The sequence below is a fragment of the Saccopteryx bilineata genome, chromosome 3, assembly GCF_036850765.1.
Source record: "Saccopteryx bilineata isolate mSacBil1 chromosome 3, mSacBil1_pri_phased_curated, whole genome shotgun sequence".
Classification (NCBI taxonomy): domain Eukaryota; kingdom Metazoa; phylum Chordata; class Mammalia; order Chiroptera; family Emballonuridae; genus Saccopteryx; species Saccopteryx bilineata.
The window spans coordinates 292,925,683-292,936,365 of NC_089492.1; the positions used below are offsets into that span (position 1 = coordinate 292,925,683).

Here is a 10,683-nt window from a genome sequence, read left to right on the forward strand (position 1 = left end):
CATCACCCTTACAGTGAACCCCGTCTGAGAAGGACACACTAGAGGCTGAAGACAGGAGACCCAGGCCGCCCACTGTGTGCACTGGGGATTCCACTTCAGTCCCTATTTGACTGGGTGCATCTTCCCCATGTTTTTTCTATAAGAGGCATTTCTGTTCATTTCTCCTTCACACAAATGTGTGTGTACAGATTCTTCTGAGGGACTGTGGCAACATGGCCACCCTGCAATGCCGCTTCCTCTCCCTCCCTGGGCAGAGTCCCCGTGTCCATGTCCCCGGGCACCAGCGCGTCTCCCTCCACAATTCAACCAACGGAGGATCAGAAAACAATATTTTCTTATGCCCAACCCCGATTCCCAGCTGTAGACCCAAAATACTACGTCTGATGCACAGTGGTTTGCATCGCGATGTGAAACCCGCGGTTATGCAGGGCCAGCTGTATTTATTGAAGGGAACACATGTATAAGTGGACCCCACAGCTCGACTACAGATTCTTACTGGTGGTTTTGCAAGAAAGGTGCATCAGGTGGACTTTCTACTTCTCACCTAGGTCTGCCCCCCACCCGAGTCACCTGGACCCCTTCCCTCATGGAGGGGCTGCACCTAACACCCTGTGATGGCTGAACTCTGTCCCCAATACTTGTAAGTGAAGCCCTGACCCAGTGCCTCAGAATGTGACTGTATTTCGAGACAGGGCCTGAAACAGGTGACTAAGGTAAAACGAGGCACGAAAGTGAGCCCTCGTCCAGTCTGACTCTGTCCCTGAAAGAACAGGAGAGCAGGGCACAGACAGAGGAAAGACCACGTGAGGCCACGGGGAGGGAGGCCTCTGGTGAAACCAGCCCTGCCGATGCCTGGACCTTGGACTTCCAACCTTCAGGACCCTGAGGAAACAAATGCCTATTGTTCAAGCCCCTGGCCTGGCCCTTCCTGAAGGCTGCAGTAGCTGACTACGGGTCAACCAGCCCCTGCTGCGCTGGTCTACTGCGTTCTGCACTGTGAGACGTCCGTCCGTCTGTCTGGGAATGAGGGGTGCAGGGAGTCTGGCTTCAAAAGCTTCTGATTTTGGCAGCATGAGCAGCCCACCTTCCCCAAGGGCCTCCAACATCCATGCTTCTGCTGCTTCCTGTCACCTCTGTGACTTCCCACATGCCCTTTCCCCTCTGGTGAAGCCAGGGGCCGCCCAGGCCCCTCTGGCAGGCCCACAACCCCAGCTGTCCAGGGCTTTCAGCTCCCTCTGGGTGCGGTCACCCTGGTTGTGCTGACCGACGCTGAGGCAGGGCAACCCGCTTGCTCTTCCTGCCCCGCCTAGCACCCGCGCTGTCGGGGCTGTCTCCGGAGAGGCCCAGCCTCAGTGCACCTGGCACAGGGCACCCTTCCCCAGGACCGTCCCCGTGTCAGTCACTGTTGCTCCCGGGACAGCTAGTGAATCTGCCTACTCATAGCCCTCGCTCATCTTAGCAGGGTGTTGCTTGTCTTTTTCTTGACAAGTTATAGGAGCTCTTAGCACAAACTGACTTTAACCACTTGTTATCTGCATTAAAATATTTTCTCACATCAATGATTTTTCTGCTGACTTTGCTTGTGGAATGTTTTTCTATATTGAATTCTTAACTTTGATACAGTCAGCGTGACTGTAACAAAATACAGAAATATATATATACAGGCCTTCCCTGGGGCTACGCACAAGATAGGTTCCATAGCTTTGTTCTTAAGGTGAGTTAGTACGCAAGTTGCAACAGGCGCATTTACCTATTAAGTGCAACTTAGACAGACATTTGTCTTAACGTGGTATTTATTTGTACTTTTCTGCATATATGAATATCTAAACGTTTTCAAACCCACAGAACCCATATCTATATATAAACGATTACTATATATATGTATGTATACAGTATATATATATACACAAACATTTTATATATATATAAATAATTATATATATATAAAATCTCTCACAAAAATTAGGGTATCTGGGAATGTGCAGATACTTTAGTACTTTCAGCCTTCTGTATAGTACATTTCCACCAATGAAATAAAATTTGGTTTTGCATCTCATTTGCATAACCAAACAACTTTCTTTGACTTGTCGTTTGCTTCTCTGATGTTCTTGTTTAATAAAATAAAAAAAAACCAAATGCTTCTTTTTTTATTGCTTCATATTTGTTTTGAAATATTCTCTAATTTTTGTGAGCAGTGTGTGTGTGTGTGTGTGTGTATATATATATATATATATTATAAACAGTTAACTGTGTTTCCCTGGAGTCAGTGCAAAGAGAAACATTTTTTTGTTGTTTTGTTTTTGTTTTTTATATTTTTCCGAAGTTAGAAGTTAGGAGGTAGTCAGACAGATTCCTGTATGCGCCTGACCGGGGTCCACCAGACATGCCCACCAGGGGGTGATGCTCTGCCCATCTAGGGCATTGTTCTGTTGCAACCGGAGCCATTCTAGCGCCTGAGGTGGAGATCATAGAGCCATCCTCAGCAACCAGGCCAACTTTGCTCCAATGGAGCCTTGGCTGCAGGAAGGGAAAAGACAGAGAGAAAGGAGAGGGGGAGGGGTGGAGAAGCAGATGGGCGCTTCTCCTGTGTGCCCTGGCCAGGAATCGAACTCGGGACTTCCACACACCGGGTTGACCCTCCTCGCTGAGCCAATGGGCCAGGGCCAAGAGAAACATTTTTAAAAAATCTTATTATATATTAATATCCTCAGAGAGGTAAGAGAAAATAGTGTGACCCCAGAAAGAAAATCAGGATGCTGTAGAAATAGATACTTAGAGAGCAAAGGTGACTTGGAAATGAACATGACAGCAGAAGTGGAAAGCTCAGTGGAAGAACATGGAACCAGAGTCCAAGCATCTCCACGAAAGCAAATGGAAAGACCAGGGGAAGAGAAAGGAGGGGTTGATGCTAGTCCGATGTCAAAGATCCTCACGACATTGACAGCAGGTGGAAAGAACAGGGAGGACAGAGGGAGGGTATAAAAAATTAATAATCAACATTTCCTGGAATTTCCAGATTGAAAGAGCCACTGGGGACCCAGCAAAGGGGATGCGAATGACCCACACAAGGGTCATTGTTGTGATCTGTCAGAACATGGGACAGAAAGGAGCCCCTGGAAACTTCCAGAAGAAAAGCGAACGTGCCAGAGATTGTGTTAGAGTGCCGCCACATTTACCCACAGCGTCGGGGGAAGATGTTCACGGCTCGAGGTAGGATGGTGACGGCTGGTGTTCTGCACCTGCCTCCCTGTCCCCTAAGAGACAGGGGACTGAAGGTATTTTAAAGCCACATGTCTGCCACTAGGACAGAAAACGAGTCCACCAAACAAGGAGGAAACCAAGAAGAGGAAGACGGGTCCTTGGAAACCCACTCGGGGGAGAAGCAAGGCATCTTCAAGATGAAGGCCAGGGCAGTCTGGGTCCCACTCTGTGCACACCCAGGGTCTGTCCACAGCTGGGGCAGAGCTCAGTTCTCGCAGGGGCCCCGTGTATTTCAATCTAAGCTGCTGGCCAGAGCCTGAGGATGAATCAGTCAAAAGTTCAGAGGAAACTCAGCGAACAGGAAAACGGGAAGGTGATCATTAACTCCAGGGAAAACCACACGTGTGCGGGCTGGGACAATGACCACGGCACACCGCCTGCAGGGTGTGAGCACGAATATAGAGCCAACTAAATTAGCGTGTAACTGTGGAAATGCGGGGGAACCCAAGTGTGTGTGTGTGTGTGGGGGGCGGTGAAGAAGCAAAAGCCAGCAGCTTCCTTAGGGCGAATTCCACAGATGACACCCAACGTGTTAACAAACACTCAGAAGCTGCTAGTCAGTAACGTTGTTCCATAAATTCAGTAAACAGCATAAAGAGAGTTATCTGGAATAGAAGCCGGATGTGGAGGCCGGCTGGAGCAGCAGGGCTGCGTGGGTGGGAGGCTGTTTGTCCAGCCTCCAAGGGGTGTCTGACTCGGAAACGACATACAAGTGTAACTGATGAAACATGAAATTAAAAATTCAGTTGGTGCCGTCTTCATTCTCCGAGGCCTGGGAGTCATTCCAGTGATATCGGAATGACCTATTATCAAAAGTTAGCTCAAACTTTTCAGACACATTTTTAATCGCCTCTCCTAACTCTGCTGCAGTTCCTGCCCTTGTTACGGTCTCCCTCTCCTCTTTCCTGCTGGGACATAGCAATTTTCCTGGAATTTCTCATCACTGGACCACACCCCCACTCATGTCCACCTTCCTGGTCAGGCAGGTCTCCACAGCTACCTGCCCGTTTTGCCATGCGACCCCTGGAGATCACGGGCCCTGTGGAGACGTCCATGTCTTAGGCCCTCATCTCGTTTCTTTTGTGCCCCCACATTCACTGTGACACCCTGGGCTCCCAAATCACAGCAGGATTGAATTTCAGCCTTGGCAAAGGGAGTTGGTCCTACGCTAGCCAATGAGGAATGCCACACGTACAAGGTATTCACAGTACACCTGTGTCTTATTATGTGGAATAAATATGGTTTCTTGGCAGGAGCTTTCTGGCCTTGCCATGTCCGGGAAATGTAAACCGAGGCATCCCAGGCCCATTCCCTTCCTCCCGAGCCCAGGACTGCCTGTGTTCTCAGAGCTGGCTGGCTCGTAATTAGGTCCTACAAGCAGTTTAGGGACCTAGCAATCATTTTTTCCCAAAAACACCCACACGTGTCACAGAGGGCCAAATGCCCAGCTTCCCCTAGGGGAGCTATGGGTCCCTTGGGGCCTCTCATGCAGACACATGGGGCTGCATTTCCAGCGGCCATGGCACTGTGGGGCCACAGGTGGCCAGCTGGCCTGCACGGGCCTGGTGGCCAGCCTCAGCTTTTCCAGCTGTTTGAAATGCCCCCAAATGTGTGCTGAGGGCATAATCATCATCTCACTCCAAACAAAGAACAAAAACGCAGCTTACTGTGAGTGTCCCCAATGACCCCACACCCTGCTAAGGACCCGAGCCTCTGCGCTCACTGCTGGGACCTCCCGTGGTCCCTAATGCCCAAGTGCCACTGGCGGCACCCCACCATCCCAGAGATGACCACAGGCTGGACCACAGCTCAGAAAGAAAAGCTTCAGAATGGAGGGAGAGGGGGTAGAAGCGACCGCAGACCCCACAAGACAAACTTCTCCCAGGGGCTGCCGTCAGCCTCAGTCCTACCTGGCCCCAAGAGGACGGTGTCTGGCCACTGCGATGAGGCTCCCCAGCAGCGTTATCGGCCTGGCCGGCCGCGGAAGGCGGTGGAAACCTTTGCCTGGTACAACCGGCCTCCGCAGCACAGCCCAGGAATTCCGTGTTGAATAATTTTTAACTTCTGCTCTGAGAAAGAACCAGGCTTGTGTATCGCGTCTGTCTACACAGGAATGCCAAGGGCTTTCAGTCAAAAGTAAATACGTCAGAAATAACAAGGAAAGCTGCCTTTAGGGGGGTGGGGGAGAAGAGAAAAAGAACAGAGGAAGAAAGTGGTCACAGGGGCAGCAGAGTGGGTCTTACCTCCCCCGCTGGACAGAAGCCAGCAGCCTCACCTCTCAGGTGGGCACTGACTCCCGACCACGGCCCACATAGGGGACCTGTGCACCTGCCCCACACTCCTCCGCCGTCCTGTCCTCACCTGGACTCCAGATAAACGTAACTGAAGCCTCACGGAGATCCTGTGGGCCTTGTGGCCACGCTGGGGGAGGCCCACATCCAGCCCAGCCCTGCCCTGAGTGACCGTCACACAGTGTGCTGGGAAAGGAAAATCCCAAAATCAGTTTTCCTTTAAAAAGACCTCAAGTTTCTTGAGCTTTGGAATGGGCATGACCTGCGCTCATTGTATCCCAGGCAAGACCTCTAGAGCCCATGTGAGAGGATGCTGGGCCTCCATGGGACATGGCATCACCACCGGCCTCAGAGGATGGTGTCCAGGCAGCCACGTGGCTTGCGGTGGCCACTGTCGGTCCAGCTCTGTCTACACATGGGTCACCAGCTCAGCGCCATGGAGGGACATGTGTTGGAGGGGCTCTCGTCCAGGCTACAGTCAGACTAAAACCCCGGGACCACGCATTGGCTGCAGGGGTCCACTTGAGGCCAACCATCTCACATGGTGTTGCAGAGAGGTAACAGAAAAGAGACCACAAGGTCAGGACCCCTGACAGTTGAGACGCGGCCTGTTGAGCTGTCAGGCACCTGCAGCCCCATGCACAGCTTTGTGGGGGCACCCCTGCCCATACCAGCCCATCCTCAGCTGGCCACCCCAGCCACACTAGCACCGCGCAAGCTGGGTTCACACACACCACTGCTCTGATGCCGAAAGGGCCGCTCTTGTGACTGCTAATGGGCTTAGAGTGTCCCCACAAGGCCCAGGGTCCCCTCTTCTCTTCTGAGACATTCTCATTCATAGCCTTTGCTTGCTTCTTCACCTGTGGGAACGTGGGCACCACACACTGAACACCAGGCTTTCAACCACAGTGGACGGTCTCACCCCACCCCACCCTGGCCCGTGTTCCCTGTGCCAGGTACAGCGGTGAACACCATGCACACGTCCCTTCCCTGACACCTGGGGCATCACAAGTTCCCCTTGGAACTCGAGGGACCATCGGTGGATTCCTCGTCGTGACTGCAGGTGGTCAGCCTGTAAGATGTCAGTTCTAACGGCATTTAAATGCCTACACCGTTCTCAGGAAGGAGGATCCAGGTGAGGGGAACACAGACAGCATTTCAGAACAAACCTCCACAGGCGAGAACAGGAACAGGTGACAGAAAAAGAGCTTACTGCCTAACAAGTTCAACTCCCCAGGCTCTTGAGAAAACTTTTCACAAGGGAGGCATCTCGGGAAGCTGAGCTCAGGAAAGTGTCCGACACCCAGAACCAGAGACACAAGCTGAAGCAGAATGAGGTGAAGTTTATTCAGATGATCGCAGGGCTCTGGGTGCCTGCGCCCCACTGTTAGAAACTGATGAGAAGCACAGACCAAACGGGTGCATCTCGGGGTGCACGCTCACTGCTGTCACAAACCAGCAGCCTTTTAGGGGACGCTGCCAACGCCACATCAGGGGACAAGACGGCCAAGGGACAGAGGATCAGAGGGACCCTCTGAGACGGTGTTCGTGAGTTCCAATTAGGAGCAAGGTGATATCAGGCACTGAGGCTGCAAAAGCAAAGGGCATAGACCAAGGCTCGGGAGATGGGGGCTTTAGTCTGGGGGGGCATGCGCACAAAGAAAAGGAGGTGGGGTGGGGTTCTTGGGTAAATGTCCCCAGCAACGGCAACAGCCTTGGGGGAAGTGGATAGAGTGGACAGGAGTGAAAGCCAGGGCAGGTGCAGAGGGGGCAGGTATGGTGGGGGGCACTTGCGGCAATGGGGGACAGTATTTGGGGGGGACAGGGCCAGTGACAGTGGGACAGGGCCAGAGCATGTGGGATCTTGCCTGTAGTCAGAGCAAAGGATCGAACTGTGGGGAAACCACAAATGTACAGGAATTTGCAAGGACCAGATGCCTCATCCCTGGCAGGAGTGGGCAGCGACCTTAAGCCAGAAGGAGACATACTGCCTAGTGGTAGGTCTGAGGATGGGGGAACCAACAGATCCAGGCCCACAAGGCTCAGAGGGAGGCCACAGTGCTGGAACCACACCATGGCTTCAGACAATCAAGAGGTCAGAGGTACTGTCTGTCCCCTGGAGCAACTTCCAGGTCAGAGGCCAACGATATGACCTCTGGGTGGGGCACCAGGCCTGAGAGCAGAGCGAGTGTCGCAGAGCTGTGCCCCTCCAGCTGCTGACCACCTGCGCACACCCAGCTGTCCATCCTGCACCTCTGGGACCTACGGTCTGCCTGCTGGTACGTATCATGTCCAGAGTGGGAAAGGCAGCATGACCGTGAGCTCTTTCAACCCATGGGGAAGCTCAGGGACACCAGAGGATGGGTGACGTCAGGGACACTGCTGGGCAGCTGGGAGGATGGCCTCAGAGCAGGTCTGCTGTGTTTGCATGTATCACATGAGCATGTGCATGTGTGTATATGTATGAGTTACGTGCGTGTGCACACACATGTTCATATGTGCGTTAGACTATGTGCATGTGTGTGAGTGCATGTGTTCGACACATACACCTGTGTGTGCATGTGTATGCACATGTGTGCATGCTTGTGTAAGTATCTTCCACATGCATGCCTCCAGGGAGGTGACTGAAGACCCGGTTCAGCACTGGTCCCTTAGCTACTGAAGACACAGTCCAGCCCTTGGCTATGAAGACGGTGCCTGGAGAAGCCTGCCCAGAGCCCAGGCTGTCACAGTTCAGGGAGCCTGGGACAGCCACAGGGTACCATCCAGCCAGGCCGATGCCCCTTCCAGCAGGCACCAGCCCCCCTCATGTCCCGGAGCCCAGGCATGGGGGGTCAGGAGGTCCCAGCAGAGCCGCTGCTGTCTTGAGAGATGGAGAAGGCCCTTCCTAAGATACAAACTCAGGTGTGCAAAGTTCCTTTTGCCTCGAAAGGCTGAGCTCACAGCTGACTGCTGTTCTTTCTCCCCAGAAGGGGAGGGGTGCCCGCAGTGCAGCATCAGGTCAGCACAAGGAGCTGACAAAGGGGCTTTCCTTCTGAAATGAAATGTGGCTGCGAGGAGCCCGTGGGCTGGGATCTGGGACAGTCCCCAGCTCCATCTGACCAACAGGAAGGCTCCCAGGCTGGCAGTCAGGCTGTGGGGAGGCGGGGAGGGAACAAGACACTCCTAGCCTTTGGCCACCTCCAAAAGGACAAATAGCACAACACATAATGTCCAGCGTGGGCTCTCCTGAGAGAACCTCGGGGGAGGGGCTTTGCAGGCTGGGCCGGGGCACCGGCTCTCGAAGGGGGTCATTTGGCCGCGAGCCAGGTGGTATGAGCCAGGTGGTCACCCACTGGTCACTCGCAGGTCACCCACTGTAAGGCAGGTAAGAAGGACGACCTCAGCCCTGACCCACTTCTAATAACATCGCTGACACTCGGTGTGTTTCCTTAGGGAGTCTTTGCTGTGCGTGGATATGGTAAAGGTAACAAAAATAAATAAATATTGGTTAAAACCAACAAGGCTTTTTCTATTCGAGACAACATTGCATTTCCCCCTTTGCTGTTATTACTTCTCGTGGACACGGCCGTGTAGCTGCGTGTCACGGCATCATCTGACTCTGTAGCTGTGTGTCGGGTTATTATCTGTCCACAACGGGATGTCGGGTGACACTTGCTTCCTGTGTCTGAATAGAATTCCAAGGACAAAGTCAGAAAGCCAGCACCCCAGGCAAGTGACAACCATACCTGTGTCCCCTGATTACACTGACTTCACAGACAAGCCACAGGGAAGTGGGTGGCTTCCCTGTGGAGCAGGAGTCAGGAGCAGGAACTGAGGGCCAGCGCCCCAAGCTCTGCAGGCAGCCACAGCCTCAGCGCCTTGGTGCTGCCCCAGGGGACACTGGAATGCCCGTGGGCCAACACCCCAGCATGGCTGAGGGGGCTCTGCTCAGAGCTGTGGGGCCTCCCTTGGTTTCTCCTGAGCTGTGTCTGCACCTCCCTCCCACCTGTCTGCTTCTCACAAACCGGCAGCAGCTTGGTGGGTGCCCCCTGGTGGGACAGTTCTAGGGTCTGCAATGGGCTTTTGTTGACTCGGAGGCTGCTGCGTGCTTTATATTTGTACCAGGGAACTTGGGGATTATCTTTCAGAGGAAGAGTGACCCTTGCTGAGACCATGCGTGTCACTCCTTGGACAGCCAGCTTTCTGGAGGAGTGTGGGTCTGGCTCCATGGTTCCACGGTGCCTCTGAGCACCCTGACCACAAGCCCAGTATCAGAGAGCAGAGGGAATGTGGTCACAACAAGGTGGGCCCTGGGTCTCAGAACCTGTGCCTGCCCAGGAGAGGGCTGGACCCAGAGCACAACCCCTGCCAGGCCTCCTTGCCCTGGGGCAGCCCGAGGACTGGGAAGGAGGTGTCCTCGTTTGGAATCCAGGCATGAGTCCTAGATTCCTGCCTGCACTGAGCAGCCTGGGGCCAGCTCCGGGGGCTCATCCCAGCTCAGCCAGCAGCCACCTGCTGCTGTGGCCCGGGGCAGGCCCCTTCCTGGGCTCTGAGTCTGTGTGGCTGGGGTCCCCACAGGACACCTCTCAGCACCCACAGCCTCTCCAAGATGAGCAAGGCCTGGGGCTGGTGCCACCAGGAGAGGCCTGCAGGGTCCTCAGAGGTTCCAGGTGGACACTCTACTCCCATCCCCACATTGCTCTGGGACAGGATGCCCACACTGCGCCCCAAGGCTGGGTGAGCCCAGGGTCTGGAGCCATGCGTGGCCAGGAGGTCTGTTCAGTCTGTCCAAGAGACCATGCACTGTCTTGGCCTCAGTGAGCGCTGCCCTCCGGCTTCTTTCCATGCCACAAGCCTGGGACCGGGAAGGTGCTCCAGGGCCTCGCATCCCTTTAATCCCCTTGCCTCTGTTATCATACCATCAGCACACAGAGACCTGGCATCAGGACGCGTCCCCAGTCACGGGCCAAGCTCCCATCTCCCCACGGCTCGCCATGCCCTCTGCACAGGGGACAGAAGTCCAAAGGACCCCTTACCGTGGTCTCCTGCCAGATGGGATATCTTTGCTTTGCGTCTCCAGGACACCTGAAGTCCTCCAGCACATCGGTCAGGGGCCTGGGCCACCACCCTCCCTTGCCCCACACCAAAC

General features: G+C 54.1%; 1 protein-coding gene across 4 annotated transcripts in view; it reads right to left on the reverse strand.

Moving 5' to 3' along the window:
* The window catches only part of TTLL10 (tubulin tyrosine ligase like 10), a 57,400-nt gene extending 46,717 nt beyond the window's left edge, over nt 1-10,683 (reverse strand). The window contains exon 1 of one of the 4 annotated variants that reach the window (XM_066270744.1): nt 10,571-10,683. In XM_066270744.1, coding sequence (XP_066126841.1) covers nt 10,571-10,638 — 68 coding nt within the window. In that variant the 5' untranslated portion in view covers nt 10,639-10,683. Of the gene's footprint in view, nt 1-5,171; nt 5,247-10,570 lie in introns of those variants that run through there. The other 3 variants (XM_066270747.1, XM_066270738.1, XM_066270737.1) reach the window with 3 other exon arrangements.